Below are 20416 nucleotides of genomic sequence, written 5' to 3' on the forward strand. Positions count from 1 at the left end.
CCTGAAACAGCAATTTGACATGAATTTTACTATCTAATGAGGCCATGGTTCCGTAAAATGAAAGCAATAAACAATGTACAGTGGTACCTCGGGTTAAGAACTTAATTCGTTCTGGAGGTCCGTTCTTAACCTGAAACTGTTCTTAACCTGAAGCATCACTTTACCTAATGGGGCCTCCTGCTGCCGCTGCGCCACCGGAGCACGATTTCTGTTCTCATCCTGAAGCAAAGTACTTAGCCTGAGGTACTATTTCTGTACCTGAAGCGTCTGTAACCTGAACCATATGTAACCCGAGATACCACTGTACTGCAGTCACACAATCGATCCATCAGTAGCTGAACTGGGCTCCACACAGTCACAAGAACGAAACAAAAAGCCGTAAAAACAAAAAGGCAAAATAAACAACAATAACAGACAGACCTCAGCGTAACACTCAAAACGGAGCACGTTCGGCTTCCGGAAAAAGTTTGCAAACCGGAACACTTACTTCCGGGTTTGCAGTGTTTGGGTTCCAAGTTGTTTGAGAACCAAGGAACCAGTGTCTAAACTAGGTGTCAAAGGGCTCCTTAAACCAGGGTTACAGTGGCCAAAACGGAACATCTGGTTGCCATTTTGGGGGACGGTGTCTCAAAAGTTGTATTTTTTCATTTTGGGTTCCTGAAATTCATTCTGATGGCACAGATAAAAATAGAACTGATAGAATTATGCAGGATGCGTGGCTAGTGTGTGAAAACAGCCAAGATCCAAGGATCCCCAGACTTGTATCTCCAGGTGGTGGAAACGTCAGGAGCTATCCTGGTTGCCCGGGCATCATTACTTGGTTGCGAGTGCCCCATAGCCGGGTGCAAAATGCGCCTGGCGAATTTCGAAAGTTGACTCATTCACACAACAAGGTGTGAATGATGCACAGAGAGGGGCGTGGTCTTGCCGGTGCATGGCCCCGCCCCTGGCCCCGCTCTTGCTCATTTAGAAGCATAGCTGTCAACTTTTCCCTATTCTTAAGGGAAATTCCCTTATTCCGAATAGGATTCCTCGCAAGAAAAGGGAAAAGTTGACAGCTATGTTCAGAAGAAGCTATGGTTTTCCCAGTAGTGATGTATGGAAGTGGGAGCTGGACCATAAAGAAGGTTGATCACCGAAGAATTGATGCTTTTGAATTATGGTGATGGAGGAGACTCTTAAGAGTCCCATGGACTGCAAGAAGATCAAACCTCTCCATTCTGAAGGAAATCAGCCCTGAGTGCTCACTGGAAGGACAGATCCTGAAGTTGAGGCTCCAAGACTTTGGCCACCTCATGAGAAGAGAAGACTCCCTGGAAAAGACCCTGATGTTGGGAAAGATGGAGGGCACAAGGAGAAGGGGACAACAGGGGACCAGATGGTTGGACCGGAAGCTGGAAGCTACTAACATGAGTTTGACCAAACTGCGGAGGCAATGGAAGACAGGAGTGCCTGGCGTGCTCTGGTCCAGGGGGTCACGAAGAGTTGGACACGGCTAAACAACAACAACATGTTCAGATGACCAGACAGGAATGAACCCATGGAGGTTAGGAGACCGTGGCTGCTGATATGATCCTGCTCACAGAGGCCCTCTCAGCAGAAGGTAAGTGCTGTACTAGATCAGGAACAGGGCTAAGCTAAGTCCTGATTGGCCGTCCAAAGTGGCCAGTCAGAAGGCCAAAAGCAGTACCTGAGTGCAACAGCAACTCTCCCCCCATTGGCAGTTCTGAGATGCATGTTACTCATAAGTAAATCCCTGGTTTTAAGTGGCATTTGCTTCCCAAGCAACAGCTGCAGAACCGTGAACAAAACTTATTCTTCAGGTTAGCTCAGAAATCATCTCTGCTCTCAAGCAAGAAGGCTTAGGCCCCTTCAGGTAGCCAGCACAGGCAGGTCTACTCAGGAGCAGGTTTCCAAGATGCTCAAAGACCAGGGTTGCCTATCGCTCCCTTCTTCTGAGAGGTGATTCATGGACACACAAAAATACTTCTTCATGTAGAAGTTTATAAAAATACATGGCATGGGGAAAGCATACAGTGGTACCTCGGGTTAAGAACTTAATTCATTCTGGAGGTCCGTTCTTAACCTGAAACTGTTCTTAACCAGAAGCACCACTTTAGCTAATGGGGCCTCCTGCTGCCTCTGCGCCGCCAGAGCACAATTTCTGTTCTCATCCTGAAGCAAAGTTCTTAACCTGAAGCACTATTTCTGGGTTAGCGGAGTCTGTAACCTGAAGCGTCTGTAACTCGAGATAGGAATGTCATCACATGCAGAATAATCTCTAGAACTTGCGGAGGTCCAATGAAGACGAATGTTGGGAGATTCAAGATGGATAGAAGAAAGTTGTTCTTCACACAGCACATTGTTAAACAGTGGAACTTCCTGCCACAAGAGTCAGTGATGGCCACGAAGCTGGAGAGGTTTGAAAGAGGATTAGAGGAGAGGGCTATCGATGGCTGCTAGCCAAGACGACTGGGCAATGCCTCCACAGTTAGAGGCAGTGATGGTTCTGAATCCTAATTGCTGGAAACTACAGGAGGGAAGAGAGTTCGAATCCTGCTTGCTGGTTTCCCATAATGCACATCTGGTTGGCCAGTGTGAGAATAGATGGACTAGATGGGTCACTGGCCTGACCCAGAAGTTCTGTTTACATTCTTAAATTAGCTCAGAGGGCTGCCTGTCACTCTTTTATTCTGAGAGCTTGAGGGGCTGGGAGCTGGGGGCACTGTCCTACAGTGGTTCCGCTCCTTCCTCCTCGGCCGTGTTCAGAAAGTGGTGGTGGGGGATGAGTGTTCAGACCCCTGGGCTCTCACTTGTGGGGTGCCTCAGGGTTCTGTCCTCTCCCCCATGCTTTTCAACATTTACATGCAGCCGCTGGGAGAGATCATCAGGAGGTTTGGGCTGGGTGTTCATCAGTATGCGGATGATACCCAGCTCTACCTCTCTTTTAAATCAGAGGGCAGTGAAGGTCCTGTGTGAGTGTCTGGAGGCGGTTGGAGGATGGATGGCGGCTAACAGATTGAGGTTGAATCCTGACAAGACAGAAGTACTGTTTTGGGGGGACAGGAGGCGGGCAGGTGTGGAGGATTCCCTGGTCCTGAATGGGGTAACTGTGCCCCTGAAGGACCAGGTGCGCAGCCTGGGAGTCATTTTGGACTCACAGCTGTCCATGGAGGCACAGGTTAAATCTGTATCCAGGGCAGCTGTTTACCAGCTCCATCTGGTACGTAGGCTGAGACCCTATCTGCCCACAGACTGTCTCACCAGAGTGGTGCATGCTCTGGTTATCTCCCACTTGGACTACTGCAATGCGCTCTACATGGGGCTACCTTTGAAGGTGACCCGGAAACTACAACTAATCCAGAATGCGGCAGCTAGACTGGTGACTGGGAGCGGCCGCCGAGACCATATAACACCGGTATTGAAAGACCTACATTGCCTCCCAGTACGTTTCCGAGCACAATTCAAAGTGTTGGTGCTGACCTTGAAAGCCCTAAAAGCCCTCAGTCCAGTATATCTGAAGGAGCGTCTCCACCCCCATCGTTCTGTCCGGACACTGAGGTCCAGCTCCGAGGGCCTTCTGGCGGTTCCCTCACTGCGAGAAGCCAAGTTACAGGGAACCAGGCAGAGGGCCTTCTCAGTAGTGGCGCCCGCCCTGTGGAACGCCCTCCCATCAGATGTCAAAGCGATAAACATCTACCTGACATTCAGAAGACATCTGAAGGCAGCCCTGTTCAGGGAAGTTTTTAATATGTGACATTTTTGTGTCACATTCTTTGTTGGAAGCCGCCCAGAGTGGCTGGGGAAACCCAGCCAGATGGGCGGGGTACAAATAATAAATTATTATTATTATTATTATTATTATTATTATTATTATTATTATTAGCTGATTCACATTTTTAAGCACAATATTCAGAGTCCACTGGATCCCAGGAAAACTATACCAGAAGAAAATAACAAGGGCAGACAACTGCTGGAGATGTGGGAGTAAATATGCGAACTTAGTACATATGATGATTAACTGCCCGATGATAAGATCATTTTGGTGCGAGGTGAGGATATTTATAGTAAGAGTAATAAAGAGAAATTGTTATTTAGGGGGATTGAATTTAATTATAAATTACATTCCGGATACGTGGGAGATTTCAAGGGGTGAAAAATAAATAAATGGATGTACCGCGCTATATTAGAAGCAAAAAAACTTGTTTTGATGAATTGGAAGAGCCGCAAAAAGATTCCATTGAGCACATGGATTGATGATAGGGACAGATTAGCTACATATGAACGAATTGCATGTCGACGCAAATTAAGAATGGATAAATATGAAGAAATCTGGAAGGAATATTTAAGCGATAAAGCGGACAGTGGTGGGAGGAGAGAGAGGTGGGAAAATATTGTTAAAAGGGTGCAGTCATAGGTATATCAGTGTATTTAAATCTGAATTGTCAAATTGTGTTATTGTTACTATGACTTTTGTTGTAGCGTTTTTTGCGGTTGTTGTTTGTATTGAAAAAAATGGTGATGATTTTTTTTTTTTTAAAAAAAAGCATGCGTCACCCCAAAAGTGACAAGGGTATAAGAGACAACCTTGCGCCTTTACTCATGAGTGAGGCAGATTTCGCTCTCAAGTCAGCAATCGTTTGTTGCAGCAAACAGAGTGGAAGGATCTTTCGGATTATTTCATTTATTGTTTTCCCACCGACAATGCTATTTATCTCCAGGAGCAGAAAGGGAATCTATCATTTTTAGAACAAGCCTGCTGAAGGCTGACTTTGGAGAATACTTGTAATTGTTTTCAAAATAAAGTGAGGTTTGTATGTGATCTATTACCTCAGGGTAACGGCAATGGTATCCAAAAAGCCAAACTTCCATTAATTCATACCCCCCAACATTTCTCCTGTGAAAATAGGGATGTCCCATTCCATTGTAATTATTTTATTATTTATACCCCACACATCTTACTGGGTTGCCCCAACCACTCTGGGCAGCTTCCGACAGATGTAAAAACATAATAAAATATAATAATAAAAATAACATTCCCTATACAGGATTGCCTTCAGATGGTTCGGGGGGTCAGATAACTCTATACCCTCTAACATTTCTCCGATGAAAATAGGGACGTCCTAAGGAAAAAATGGGACATTCCAGGATCAAGTGGCTTCTCAAAATACGTCCCTGGAAAATAGGGATCCTTGGAGAGTCTGTTAATTTTGGCAGCCATAATGAAACACAAAGAGATACAATGGTACCTCAGGTTAAGTACTTGATTCGTTCCGGAGGTCTGTTCCTAACCTGAAACTGTTCTTAACCTGAAGCACCACTTTAGCTAACGGGGCCTCCCGCTGCCACCACACCGCCGGAGCACGGTTTCTGTTCTTATCCTGAAGCAAAGTTCTTAACCTGAAGCACTATTTCTGGGTTAGCGGAGTCTGTAACCTGAAGCATATGCAACCCAAGGTACCACTGTAATTTTATCTTTATCATCACCTCCCAAGGAACTAGTTGATGCAATTCAACAGCACAGCATTGAGTTCCCACTTGCACCCCAACTGACTTTGGAGGAGACCCCCGACTTGCAGGCCTGATGTGGCTCACGGTGCCATTTTTGGTCAACTTGGCAACCCTGACCAGGCCTTGGGTTTGACCCTGATGCCTTGCGATGACCAACCTACCATCTAGAACAGGGGTTGGCAAGGTTTACTGGCCATCAGATGTCAAAGATAAAAACAACTACCAGACATTTAGAAGACATCTGAAGGCAGCCCTGTTTAGGGAAGCTTTTAATGTTTAATAGGTTATTGTATTATAATATTCTGCTGGAAGCAGCCCAGAGCTGGACCTCAGTGTCCGGGCAGAACGATGGGGGTGGAGATGCTTCTTCAGGTATACTGGACAGAGGCCATTTAGGGCTTTAAAGGTCAGCACCAACACTTTGAATTGTGCTCGGAAACGCACTGGGAGCAAGTGTAGGTCTTTCAAGACTGGTGTTATGCGGTCTCGGCGGCTGCTTCCAGTCACCAGTCTAGCTGCCGCATTCTGGATTAGTTGTAGTTTCTGGGTCACCTACAAAGGTAGCCCCACACAGAGCGCATTGCAGTAGTCCAAGTGGGAGATAACCAGAGCATGCACCACTCTGGTGAGACAGTCTGCTGGCAGGGAGGGTCTCAGCCTACGTACCAGATGGAGCTGATAAACAGCTGCCCTGGACACAGAATTGACCTGTGCCTCAATGCACAGCTGTGGGTCCAGAATGACTCCCAGGCTGCGCACCTGGTCCTTCAGGGGCACAGTTACCCCATTCAGGACCAGGGAGTCCTCCACACCTGCCCACCTCCTGTCCCCCCAAAACAGTACTTCTGTCTTGTCAGGATTCAACCTCAATCTGTTAGCTGCCATCCATGCTCCAACCGCCTCCAGACACTCAAACAGGACCTTCACTGCCTTCACTGGTTCTGATTTGAAAGAGAGGTAGAGCTGGGTATCATCCGTATATGCAAAATAGCTAAGCTAGTATTAGATGTCACCCCAGAACTGGCCCTACTAAGATAATAGAACAAGGATGGGGAATTTATAGTCCTCCAGGTGAAACTGGACTCCAGCTCCCATCAACCCTGAGCATTAGCCATGCTGGCAGGGGCTCATGGGAATTGGAGTCCAAGGACGTCTGAAAGTCAACAGATCCCCCGCCCCTGAATGTATGCAAAATTCCCATGGACTGAAGAAGATCAAACCTCTCCATTCTGAAGGAAATCAGCCCTGAGTGCTCACTGGAAGGACAGATCCTGAAGCTGAGGCTCCAAGACTTTGGCCACCTCATGAGAAGAGAAGACTGCCTGGAAAAGTCCCTGGTGTTGGGAAAGATGGAGGGCACAAGGAGAAGGGGACGACGGAGGACGAGATGGTGGGACAGTGTTCTCGAAGCTACCAACGTGAGTTTGACTAAACTGTGGGAGGCAGTGGAAGACAAGAAGGCCTGGCGTGCTCTGGTCCAGGGGGTCACAAAGAGTCGGACACGACTAAATGACTAAACAACAACAACATTGAGCCCCACAACTTACCACCTGTCCACGCAGAGGAGGTGACCCCATCTTCTTAGGGCTCGAAGCTCACCGTCTCCAGGAAGAAAGGTAAATAAATGGCAGGGCTTTGTGGGTGAAAAATGGTGGCTCTTTGGCTGAACGCAGAGTTCCTTCCTCCAGAATGCATAGCCAGGATTTGCCCGGCATCAGATCTGGAGGGTTAAGAAATTCTCGAGACAGGCCTGTCTGGCCTGGGAGGTGCTGGTTTCAGTTCAGAGCAGGGAGATAAGGCGAGAAATTTCATGGTGACAGGATTGTCCTCTTATCTTCATCCCAGAAATGCTTTGAAGTTTTCCTGAAGGCGGGATCTGAGAAAGGGGCTGTTCTTTGACCATTCATGGGATGACCAAACCCTAATTCTGGTGGAGGAGATCAAAGACCTCTGAAGGCAGCAGTAGAGGTGTAGATTCACAGAAAGCCCAGCCAGGGAGAAGACCCTCTCCTGTGTTCACCACCAAGCATTCTTCTGAGGCTCTCTGAAGACCTCAGAGCCTTGTTCGTTTTGCACTGTCCTTCAGGTAGTCTGTGCCTAAGCTTAAAGCAATAAAACCATGCTTAAAAAGAGTGGAAAACAGCTTTTTAAAGCATGCGAATGGCCGTTTAAATCAGCGATAAGCTAAGATCAGCTTGAAAGGCATGCAAATAGTCTACATATCTGGGTTGGTATGCAGGGATTGTCCTAAGACCTTTGCTCAGATAGGAAGAGGCAGGTCAAACATTGTTTAAGAGTGATTCATGCTGTTTTCTGACGGATTTCAGGAAAGAAAGAATTTGATACTCCAGGGAACTTCCCGATCTCTGCAGCCTATGATGAAAAGAAGGAGTTAATAGGATCTGGATCATTTTAGAGTCAGGGTGGGCTGGCTTTAGCCTGTAGAATCATAGAATTGTAGAGTTGGAAGGGCACCCCCAAAAATCATCTAGTCCAATCCACAAAGGCCGACATTGGGAGAAATGTAAAGTATTGCACTTGAGCAAAAAAAATGAGAGGCACAAATACAAGATGGGTGACACCTGGCTTGAGAGCAGTACATGTGAAAAGGATCTAGGAGTCTTGGTTGACCACAAACTTGACATGAGCCAACAGTGTGACGCGGCAGCTAAAAAAGCCAATGCAGTTCTGGGCTGCATCAATAGGAGTATAGCATCTAGATCAAAGGAAGTAATAGTGCCACTGTATTCTGCTCTGGTCAGACCTCACCTGGAGTACTGTGTCCAGTTCTGGGCACCACAGTTCAAGAAGGACACTGACAAACTGGAACGTGTCCAGAGGAGGGCAACCAAAATGGTCAAAGGCCTGGAAATGATGACTTATGAGGAATGGCTAAGGGAGCTGGGCATGTTTAGCCTGGAGAAGAGGAGGTTAAGGGGTGATATGATAGCCATGTTCAAATATATAAAAGGATGTCACATAGAGGAGGGAGAAAGGTTGTTTTCTGCTGCTCCAGAGAAGCGGACACGGAGCAATGGTTCCAAAGTACAAGAAAGAAGATTCCACCTAAACATTAGGAAGAACTTCCTGACGGTAAGAGCTGTTCGACAGTGGAATTTGCTGCCAAGGAGTGTGGTGGAGTCTCCTTCTTTGGAGGTCTTTAAGCAGAGGCTTGACAACCATATGTCAGGAGTGCTCTGATGGTGTTTCCTGCTTGGCAGGGGGTTGGACTCGATGGCCCTTGTGGTCTCTTCCAACTCTATGATTCTATGATTCTATGACTGATGCTAAAATCCAGCATTGCCTGAGCTCTGTGAGTGCAGCTTTCTCCCGATTGAAGCGCAGAGTGTTTGAGGACCAGGACATTTGCAGGGAAACCAAAATGCTTGTTTGCAAAGCTATGGTACTACCAACCTTGCTGTAGGCTTGTGAAACACGGACCACTTATAAACGCCATCTCCAACTCCTCGAAAGATTCCGTCAACGGTGTCTCCGAAAAATTTTATGCATCACTTGGGAAGACAGGCGAACTAATATCAGTGTACTGGAAGAAGCAAAGATCACCAGTGTCAAAGCAATGATTCTTCAACATCAACTTCGTTGGACTGGTCATGTTGTGCGGATGCCTGATGATCGTCTTCCAAAGCAACTACAGTGGTACCTCGGGTTAAGTACTTAATTCGTCCTGGAGGTCTGTTTTTAACCTGAAACTGTTCTTAACCTGAAGCACCACTTTAGCTAATGGGGCCTCCCGCTGCCGCTGCACCGCTGCTGCACGATTTCTGTTCTTATTCTGAAGCAAAGTTCTTAACCCGAGGTAATATTTCTGGGTTAGTGGAGTCTGTAACCTGAAGCATATGTAACCTGAAGTGTATGTAACCCGAGGTACCACTGTACTCTATTCTGAACTTAAAAATGGAAAGCGTAATGCTGGTGGTCAACAAAAGAGGTTTAAAGACAGTCTCAAGGCAAATCTTTAAAAATGTATTATAAACCCCAACAATTGGGAAACAATGGCCTGCGAACGCTCCAGGTGGAGAACAGCCTTTGCCAAAGGTGTCATGGGCTTTGAAGACACTCAAACTCAGGACGCAAGGGAGAAAGGTGCTAAGAGGAAGGCATGCTTGGCAAACCCACACCGTGATCAACTCCTGCCTGGAAACCAATGTCCCCACTGTGGAAGGACATGTGGGTCCAGAATTGGCCTCCACAGTCACTTACAGACTCATTGTTAAAACTGTGTTTATGGAAGACAATCTTACTCGGCTACGAAGGATCGCCAAAGAAGAAGAAGAATGTAAGGCAGCCCTGTTTAGGGAAGCTTTTAATGTTTGATGTATTACTGTATTTTAATATTTTGTTGGAAGCCGCCCAGAGTGGCTGGGGAAGCCCAGCCAGATGGGAGGAGTATAAATAAATTATTATTATTATTATTATTATTATTATTATTATTATTATTATTATTATCATCATCACAGCTAAAGAAACCCTGGCATTGATGCCATCCAACCTCTGCTTATAAACCTCCAGTGAATGCGTATTATTATTATTATTACCTTTGAGTATTTTCCTTGTTTTAACACTCCCTGCATGTTAAGCCTGATGGGTTTTTACATTTGTAAAGGAGCAGGGGATTTGATTCCTGGGGAGAGAAATGTGCGCTGTCACAGGCACTTAAAAATGGCAAACATTCAATTGCTCGGGCCATTAAATCCACGCTGGGATGCACGATTCCAGCATTAGGGCTCTAATTTCACCGCTGGCATCTGAAGTAGGAAGGAACAGAGCCTGGGTTTGGTGTGGAGAGGATTTGCACCGTTAAATAAGCACCACTGTTTTGGATGGTGAAAGTGACCAGAGCTTTCAAGCTTCTATCTGTTTGCCTGTCTGTCTGTCTGTCTATCTATCTATCTATCTATCTATCTATCTATCTATCTATCTATCATCTATCTATCTATCTATCTATCTATCATCTATCTATCTATCTAATCTATCATCTATCTATCTATCTATCATCTATCATCTATCTATCTATATCTATCTATCATCTATCTATCTATCATCTATCATCATCTATCATCATCTATCTATCATCTATCTATCTATCATCTATCTATCTATCTATCTATCTATCTATCTATCTATCTATCTATCATCTATCATCATCTATCTAGCTATCTAATCTTTCTATTTTAAAACCACCCTCTTGCCAAGCAGCTACAAAGGGGGAGCGCTTCAATGTACCGTATTTTTTGCTCTGTAAGTCTCACTTTTTCCCTCCTAAAAAGTAAGGGGAAATGTGTGTGCGTCTTATGGAGCGAATTCAGGCTGCGCAGCTATCCCAGAAGCCAGAACAGCAAGAGGGATCGCAGCTTTCACTGCACAGCGATCCCTCTTGCTGTTCTGGCTTCTGAGATTCAGAATATATTTTTTCTTGTTTTCCTCCTCCCAAAACTAGGTGCGTCTTGTGTTCTGGTGCGTCTTATAGAGCAAAAAATACAGTAGTCTTTTCCGTTTCATACGGGAGACAGACTGACAATCGCAAGGGAATTACAGTGGTACCTTGGGTTAAGAACTTAATTCGTTCTGGAGGTCCGTTCTTAACCTGAAACTGTTCTTAACCCGAGGAACCTCTTTAGCTAATGCGGCCTTCCACTGCAACCGTTCGCAAGAAGCACAACAGCCATCCAGGACTCAAAACCCTTTCTCTGAATGGTGATTAAGCACCCAAGCTTTCCGAGAGGTTTTCAAACTACAGTGGTACCTTGGTTCTCAAACTTAATCAGTTCCGGAAGCCCGTTCCAAAATCAAAGCGTTCCAAAACCAAGGCATGCTCTCCCGTAGAAAGTAATGCAAAAGGGATTAATCCGTTCCAGACTTTTAAAAACAACCCCTAAAACAGCAATTTAACATGGATTTTACTATCTAACGTAGGGGTCAGCAAACTTTTTCAGCAGGGGGCCAGTCCACTGTCCCTCTGACCTTGTGGGGGGGGGCTGGACTATATTTTGAAGGGGGGAAATGAATGAATTCCTATGCCCCACAAATAACCCAGAGATGCATTTTAAATAAAAGCACACATTCTACTCATGTAAAAAGACGCTGATTCCCAGACCATCCGCGGGCCGGATTTAGAAGGTGATTGGGTCAGATCCAGCCCCCGGGCCTTAGTTTGCCTACCCATGATCTAACAAGACCATTGATCCATAAAATGAAAGCAATAAACAATGTATTGCAGGCACACAACCAATCCATCAGTAGCTAAACTGGGTTGCACACAGTCACAAAAATAAAAAAAGAGCTGCAAAAATGAAAAATAAATAGCAAAAACAGACCTCAGTGTAACACTCAAACTTCGGAAAAAAGTTCGCAAACCGGAACACTTACTTCCGTGTTTGCAGCGTTCGGGTTCCAAGTTGTTTGAGTACCAAAGCGTTTGAGAACCAAGGAACCACTGTACAGCATTGGAATTGATCTGCAGAAATCACCAACATTATTAACCATGGGATGGTTCATTTCATTTGTTAAGACAACCGCAGCCTTCCTTAAAGGCTGATTAAATGCTTTGCTATCTTGTCTCCTCAGCTCACAGCAAGGCTTTTTATTTTTTTTAACTTCCTCTAATTTATGGTTTCCAATTCCATCGTTGCTGAACGATAACAAATGCTCTATCATTTCCTTCCTGCCCGATGCGTTCCTCATTTTTCATCCTCTCCTGCCTCCTATTTTTTCCTCCCAAGTTGAGGCTTCTCATTACCCCACACATCGGACACTGAGATCCTCCTTAACCTGCCTGGATATGTTAATCCCAGATGGGGCAGAGCTGCTTGGGGTTTCTCAGTCGTCGGCGAAAGGCACTCTGCACGTGCTCAGGGGATCTCCTCCCTCTGTTATCACGGTGTGCAATTCAGTGAAGGGAATCCTTCACATACACAGGCTCTGAAGCTTAAACAAGCTTTGCCAGAGAACTAAAGGAGGCAGTGATCGCCTCCAACACACTGAAAGATCTGTGTCAGTGAAGGAGGGTATGAAATGGATTTTCAGAAGGGAGAAATAAATCATTGCCCACTAACAGAAAGCTAGAATGGAGGGTTTTAATTTCTCTGGAGATGGTTCACGCCTCTTATCTGAGGGATGAGAGAACTGCAACAAGCCCTCATTTTCGTCTGGGTTGAAAGCTCAGCTTCATCCGGTCATAAAAGGGCAGCAGAGTATATTACTGCCAGGAGCTGTTTAATATATTTAGTTTTTTTAAATGTGCTTGAATGCTGTTCACTAGGGGTTGGGGAAGAGTTCTCTGCAGAATGAGCATGTCAGAGGAGCCTGGACTCTTCTCCCTGAGATGCTAGGTTTCTACATGCAGGGAGGCTTAAAAAAACCCCTCAAGGTGTATTTATATAAACTGCCTTAGGAGGAGGAGCTTATCTTACACGCCCTGCCTGCTTTTAAAGTGCCTTCCTCTAAAGAATATCGGTGGAAAATGCATTGTGGGACAGTTCACGGGGTCAACACATTCCGGTTGCTTAAAATGCCTCTAGATTGCCTGGCTGGAAAATGGGCACAAGCCTGTCGAGAAACCTCTGGCTTTTGCATGGTTGTAAACCGTTTTGCAAAGGTGGAATTCACACCCATAGCTCTGCTCCCTTTTGCCTCTGGCTCCTGAAATTCTGAACGCATCTGAAAGATTTTAGAGTCATAGCACTGCAGACCCAGAAGAGAAGCGGTTTAGTCCTGCTGGCCACATGATCCGGAAAGCTGTCTGCGGACAAACACCAGCTCCCACGGCCTGAAAACGAGATGAGGACTACAACCCCATAGTCGCCTTTGACTGGACTTAACCATCCAGGGGTCCTTTAAAGGTAAAGGTAAAGGACCCCTGACAGTTAAGTCCAGTCGCGAACGACTCTGGGGTTGCGGCGCTCATCTCGCTTTACTGGCCGAGGGAGCCGGTGTTTGTTCGCAGACAGTTTTTCCGGGTCATGTGGCCAGCAGGACTAAACCGCTTCTGGCGAACCAGAGCAGCGCACGGAAATGCCGTTTACCTTCCCGCGGGAGTGGTACCTATTTATCTACTTGCGTGGCGAGTTCCTCCCCCAGTGGAAATAAAGACACATGATACAATTATTTAAGGTTAATGGGCTAAATAAGGCCACACCTTTATTGGTTACAGGTGATGAGCGGTATTGGCTTAGGCATTGGTCCTAACCAACTATATCCGACTTCAGCCTGTCCGCTTGAAGACTGGGAAGGGTTAACCACCAGTAGGGGGAGTCCTGCTGATGCACATCAACTAGGAACTCCCCTGGGGGTCACCAATAGGGGGTGTGCCTTAGGCCCTCACCTCCCCAGGCTTCGGACAGAGCCACACACCCCGGAATCCTTTAACGAACTACCCTTCAATATGTGGGGCAGGTGATGGCGCTACCTCTCCTCTTCCATCTACTGAACAATGCCAATGCCTAACCGCCAATACCAAGGAAGTTGTGACGATTTGCTACGAGGTAGGCGAAAACCAAGTGGCTGGTGCCAATTTGCCAAGTGGAAAAATTCCTACCAGGCCCCTTAATGGCGACCAACCAAGGTCCATAGCAAGGTCAAGGAATGAAAACCTTAAAGGGTAGGAGGGTGGGAAACCGGAGCAGCTGGAAGTGGCAAAAGAGGGAGAACCCTGGCTGCGCTTGCATTTAAAATCGGGCAGGCCACGTCCCCAAAGCCAGCCGATTGACAGGGGGTGACGCAGCCGGGGATTCCCCCAATCATGTGGGGGCTGGGCTTCGGCCGCCATGTGCATGTTGGGGCCATGATGCTCGCAATCCCAACCTCCTCTGTAGGGTGGAAGTGACTTTGCACTGTGTGCTTTCGAACTGCTGGGTTGGCAGGAGCTGGGACTGAGCAATGGGAGCTCACCCCATCGCGGGGATTCGAACCGCCAACCTTCCGATTGGCAAGCCCAAGAGGCTCAGTAGTTTAGACCACAGGGCCACCCGCGTCCTGAGGGGTCCTTTCCCTTTACCTTTTTGAGATGAGTTTGGCACGTGAATCCCTTGCCCAGACTCTCTTTTGAGCTCTCCAAGAAGAGCCTAGATAGTCTTCTGTTGAGTATGACCTACAGTCTTCCTCTCCCCACCCGCTGCTGTGTGGTTTTAAGCCCTTGCAGCCCGAGCTAAACTCCCCCTTGTCTTTCTCGCTGCCTGCAGTCATCACTCTGTGCTGCATCTTCAAATGCCGTATTCCTCGGACCAAGAAGGAGATTGAGGCGCGCTACGCCAAACGCCAGGCTGCCAAGACCTACGCAGACAAGCTGGACACGGTGCCTCCGCTCAATGAGCTCACTGAGATCCCAGGAGGTAGTTTATTATTATTATTATTATTATTATTATTATTATTATTATTGTTGTTGTTGTTGTTGTTGTTGTTGTTGTTGTTGTTGTTGTTGTTGTTTGGTTTTTCAGATTAAAATTTTACAGTCATCTATCAAACATAGGTCATAAAGACAAGATTCCAAGGAATCTCGTGGACTTCCCTCCTCCCCTTTGTGGAGGGAATGTTAACCCTTTCCTCCTGCATCTTTAATCCAAATCTTTTACCTCTCCATTGGGTCCAAAATTCACCACTAAACTACATGTGTTATTCCTATACTTTGTAGAGATGGCGTTTATGTGTGTGATTTGGTGGGACTTGTCAGCGACACTTCCGTTCCTTTCCTTTCATAATTCAAACCCTGTTGTGTGCAGGGTGTGTTGTGTGTGTGTGTGTGTTCACCTGCTACATTCCATCCCCTTATTGGTTTGTTTTTGTTCTTGTTTTTGTCATGCATTTTGTGTGTTTTTTTATCTTATTTTTTTGCATTGTGAACCGTATCGCTATCTGTGGCTGGAGAGCAGTACAGTGGTACCTCGGGTTAAGTACTTAATTCTTTCCGGAGGTCCGTTCTTAACCTGAAACTGTTCTTAACCTGAAGCACCACTTTAGCTAATGGGGCCTCCTGCTGCTGCCGCCGTGTGATTTCTGTTCTCATCCTGAAGCAAAGTTCTTAACCCGAGGTACTATTTCTGGGTTAGCGGAGTCTGTAACCTGAAGTGTATGTAACCTGAAGCGTCTGTAACCCGAGGTACCACTGTATGCAAATAATGGTGATGATGATAATAATAATATTTCAAGATTAAGCATGCTGCTAGACCTCAAAGGTTCTCCTTCATTTCCCTTCCCTTTGCTGTTTCACTGTTCTCTCTTTCTCTCAGTCTCTCTTATATCCTTTTCTGATTCTCTGCCCCTTTCAGGCTCCACTGAAAACCTCCCAACTCTCTCTGGGCAAGTCGACTCCCTTCCTCTAAGTTCTCTGCCGGTGGTGAAAGAGGAAGACGAAATAGCACTGCCAATCCACTAGGGGGCACTCTCTGCCTACAACTTCCCTTTGGCTGTTTTCTCGTTTTCTTTGGAGAAGGACTCTGCTGTAGAGACTTTTGAGATTCTGCCGCCTCCCTCTGCTTTCGACCTCCTCCTTCCAGATCTTCCTTCTCTGATTCTGCCGTTTTCCTCTTACCGCTTTCTCTCTCTCTCGCTACATAAAGAGGATATTCCAGCCACGGAAACAGGCAAAGCATAACACTCAATTTAGCTCTATTGAACTCAATGGTGCTCCCTTCAGATTGCAGTCAATTTAATTTGCTTTAAAACAAAAAACCTGCCAAGCTTCAACAAAAGGTCTCCAGCCGTCTGGAACGCTAGCATTAGCTTTTAACCAGAAATTCACCTTGCGAAAGGAGAGCGTTCCCATTCAAATGGCTTGCATGAAGTAGGAACCTCGCCAAAGAAGAGAAGAAGACGTACCTAGCCTCTGCTGGAATTCAGATCGCCGGAAGAAATATCAACAACCTCAGATATGCAGATGACACAACCTTGATGGCAGAAAGTGAGGAGGAATTAAAGAAACTTTTAATGAGGGTGAAAGAGGAGAGCGCAAAATGTGGTCTGAAGCTCAACATCAAAACAATGAAGATCATGGCCACTGGTCCCATCACCTCCTGGTAAATAGAAAAGGGGAAGAAATGGAGGCAGTGAGAGATTTTACTTTCTTGGGCTCCATGATCACTGCAGATGGTGACAGCAGCCACGAAATTAAAAGGCGCCTGCTTCTTGGGAGAAAAGCAATGACAAACCTAGACAGCATCTTAAAAAGCAGAGACATCACCTTGCCAACAAAGGTCCGTATAGTTAAAGCTACAGTGGTGCCCCGCAAGACGAACGCCTCGCAAGACGAAAAACCCGCTAGACGAAAGGGTTTTCTGTTTTGGAGGCGCTTCGCAAAACGAATTCCCCTATGGGGTTGCTTCGCAAGACGAAAAAAATCTTGCATCCCCCCGCGGGTTTTTTTCGCTTTTTTCACCCTTTTCTTAAGCCGCTAAGCCGCTTATCAGCTGTTCCGCTGATAAGCCGCTTAACAGCTGATCGCTGGAAGCCGCTTGACAGCTGTAGCGCTAATCCGCTAAGCTGTCAATGGGCTTGCTTCGCAAGACGAAAAACCCGCTAAACGAAGAGAATCGCGGAACGAATTCATTTCGTCTAGCGAGGCACCACTGTATAGTTTTTCCCAGTATGGAAGGGAGAGCTGGACCATAAAGAAGGCTGATTGCCGAAGAATTGATGCTTTTGAATGATGGTGCTGGAGGAGACTCTTGAGAGTCCCATGGACTGCAAGAAGATCAAACCTCTCCATTCTGAAGGAAATCAGCCCTGAGTGCTCACTGGAAGGACAGATCCTGAAGCTGAGGCTCCAATACTTTGGCCACCTCATGAGAAGAGAAGACTCCCTGGAAAAGACCCTGATGTTGGGAAAGATGGAGGGCACAAGGAGAAGGGGACGACAGAGGACGAGATGGTGGGACAGTGTTCTCGAAGCTACCAGCCAGAGTTTGACCAAACTGCGGGAGGCAGTGGAAGACGGGAGTGCCTGGCGTGCTCTGGTCCAGGGGGTCACGAAGAGTTGGAGACGACTAAACAACTAAACAACACAACAAAGCCTCTTCTGGATCATTTCCCTTGTTTTCTATGCTAAGCACCCACTTCAAAGCCTCATTATCACCTTGTTCACTTTGCTGGAGGAAGGAGTGTCCATCGGTAACTTTGACATTCTGGCAGATGAGACCAGTCCAGAACAGGGACTCATCCAGAGGACCACCTATGGCTTTCTCAATGCAATGGGAAGATTCAAGGACAATCAAAGAAACGTTTCAACATTTCAGTCTGGCATAGTATAGTATTGTCAGGGAACTGCCATCGGAAAGAGAGATGGCGCAGAGGCTCCAGCAGACTCGGAGAGATTCTGCAGCGGAGGAGGGAACCAGCAGGGGGAGAGCAGAAGCTCCGGCAGAAGGGGAGTCGGAGGAGGGAGGGCTCTGGGATACTTCTAGTGAGAATAGTGCAGAGGTAACAAGACCCCCGTTGGCAACTCCCACCCTTCGCCGGAAGCTGTCACGCAGAGAGTCACGAAGGCGCATGTCCGTGAAACAACTTTTATGTTGGCGTAAATTTCGTAGACGCCCACTGTCAGATTCTACCAGCGACTAACGGAGTCACGCCTTGGGAGGCTCCGTTAGTGCCTCGGTTTGGTTGACCAGCCAAACACCAGAGGGATCAAGCTTTTACGCACAAGCAGCTCATTATCCCATCACAGCAATCTGACAGTCTTTGTAAGCTGCTTGTGCAAGCAGAGGGCATCATGAGCGAACCAGCCGGAACCGCAGGAGCTGGAGCTGGAGCAGGTCCAAGCCTGGAGGAAAGGTACAGGGCGATGGAGGTCCAGCTCGCGCTGCAAACGGCGAGGCTTGAGGAGAGGAGGGCTCAAGATGCGGATAAGGGGAAAACCGCCCCACTTGCCAGAAAGGTGCCTGGATTGGTGCAGAGATTTGGGGGGGATCCCAGGAACTATCAAGCCTTTAGAACGGAGATGCAATATGCTCTCAATCTACTGTTTGATGACTTCACCGATGAGAACTCTAGAGTGGCGTACGTAATTAGCCATCTAGAGGGAGGGGCGAGGGACTGGGTTCGACCCCTGATGGCAGCCAATAATGATATCTTAAAGGACACGAGGAAGTTTTTTCGCGCCATGGACTTGATGTTTTCCAGCGAGATTGAGCAGGGGGTGGTGCGGAGGCAGTTGATGGGGTGCAAACAGGGGAGCCGATCTGTACGTGAGTACTGGACTGAGTTCACTATGCTTATTCATAGACTGGGGTGGGATCTAGCAAGTGAACCTATTCAAATGTTATTTGAAGAAGGGCTCTCTCCGACCGTGAAAGATGAACTTTCCCGGGCGCCCAGGGCGGAGTCTATGGATCAGCTGACTAAATCTGCACTGTCCATAGGAGCGCGCCAAGAAGCAAGAGCTTTGGAAAAGCGGGAAGGAAAGGGGGAACGTTGGAAGGACTTCCGCATTCCAGAGATTCCGGAGCAGTCTTTCCCGCCCGCAGAGCCGATGGAACTGGGAACAGCGCGCGCGCGCGCGCGCAGTTTCAAACACCAGTGAAGGGCGGAAGAAGGAGGGAAAGAGTGCCAAGAGATGTTATCTCTGCCAACAGCCAGGGCACTTTGCCAGAGTTTGTCCGCAAAGGAAGGAATGGCAGGGCATGGCGGGAACTGTTGGGGGAAAGGAGGAAGGAGAAATAGAGGAGCAAGTAAAAGCCAACGCCTGGTTGCCAACATCAGGGCACAGCAGCCAGGCCAGGGAGTAGTGAATGTGCCCACGCCGGAACCTCCAAGACCAGCGCTTGTGATAGAGGTGTTGCTGGAACTGTCAAACGGACACCCACTAAAGATAAAAGCGCTATTGGATTCAGGCAGCTCCTGTAATTTCATGAGTAAGGAGTTTGCTGCTGAACACCAGATACAAACTCTCCCATTAAGTAAGCCCTTGCAAGTAACCACGATTGATGGGAGGGAACTGTTGGGGGGAGAAGTGAGCCAACAGACTGTACCAATGATTATGAGGGTGGCAAGACACACAGAACTGATAGCGTTTAATGTAGCCACCTTGGGAGGAGCTCCCATCATTCTGGGAATGAGCTGGCTGGCACTACACGATCCGCTAGTAGGCTGGCATCAGAGGGTGGTTTCCTTTGGTTCAGCACATTGCCTAGAACACTGCAAGGAGGGAGAGGGTCAGGCAGGGGCCAGAGCCACTCTAGCAGGGATGGAAGTGACTGACAAGGGGAAGGTGCCACCACAATACGCTGATTTGATTGACGTCTTCAGTGAAAAGGAAGCAGATAAACTGCCCCCGCACAGACCCTTTGACTGTCAAATCACCTTACTCCCAGGAGCACAATTGCCAGTGGGCAAGCTGTATGCCATGTCAGACCGTGAGATGCAGGAGTTAAGGGAGTTCATTGACAAGAACCTCAAGCGAGGTTTCATCAGAGAGTCACGAGCGGTGGGGGGCAGCCCAGTGTTCTTTGTGGACAAAAAAAACACGGGCAAACCCAGGCTTGTGTGTGATTTCAGGGCCCTAAATGCTGTGTCAGAACCAGTGACTTTCCCTATGCCCAGAATTGATGACATTCTGACACGGGTGAGAAAAGGGAAGATTTTTACCAAGCTGGACCTTAGGGGGGCATATAACTTGATACGTGTGAGGAAGGGGGATGAGTGGAAAACCACTATGTTCACCCCCTTGGGGGCGTTTGAGTACCTAGTTATGCCTTTTGGATTACAAGGGGGCTCCGCCTGCTTTCAATCATTCATGAATCACGTCCTGGGGCCATTGCTTTACAAGAACTGCGTGGCGTTCTTAGATGACGTCCTGGTGTACTCAGAGAATGAGGAGCAGCATGTGCGAAATGTTAGAGAAGTACTGAGCAAACTGCGAGAAAATCGGCTGTGGGTGAAACTGGAGAAATGCCAGTTT

General features: G+C 47.2%; 1 protein-coding gene across 1 annotated transcript in view; it reads left to right on the forward strand.

Moving 5' to 3' along the window:
- TMIE (transmembrane inner ear) overlaps positions 1-16341 on the forward strand; it is a 32971-nt gene extending 16630 nt beyond the window's left edge. Inside the window, exons 3-4 of the mRNA XM_081882761.1 lie at positions 14709-14858; positions 15792-16341. Coding sequence (XP_081738887.1) covers positions 14709-14858; positions 15792-15898 — 257 coding nt within the window. The 3' untranslated portion in view covers positions 15899-16341. The remainder of the gene's footprint in view (positions 1-14708; positions 14859-15791) is intronic.
- The last annotated feature ends 4075 nt before the right edge of the window (positions 16342-20416 follow it).

This window comes from Podarcis melisellensis, assembly GCF_964234715.1.
Source record: "Podarcis melisellensis genome assembly, chromosome: 12".
Classification (NCBI taxonomy): domain Eukaryota; kingdom Metazoa; phylum Chordata; class Lepidosauria; order Squamata; family Lacertidae; genus Podarcis; species Podarcis melisellensis.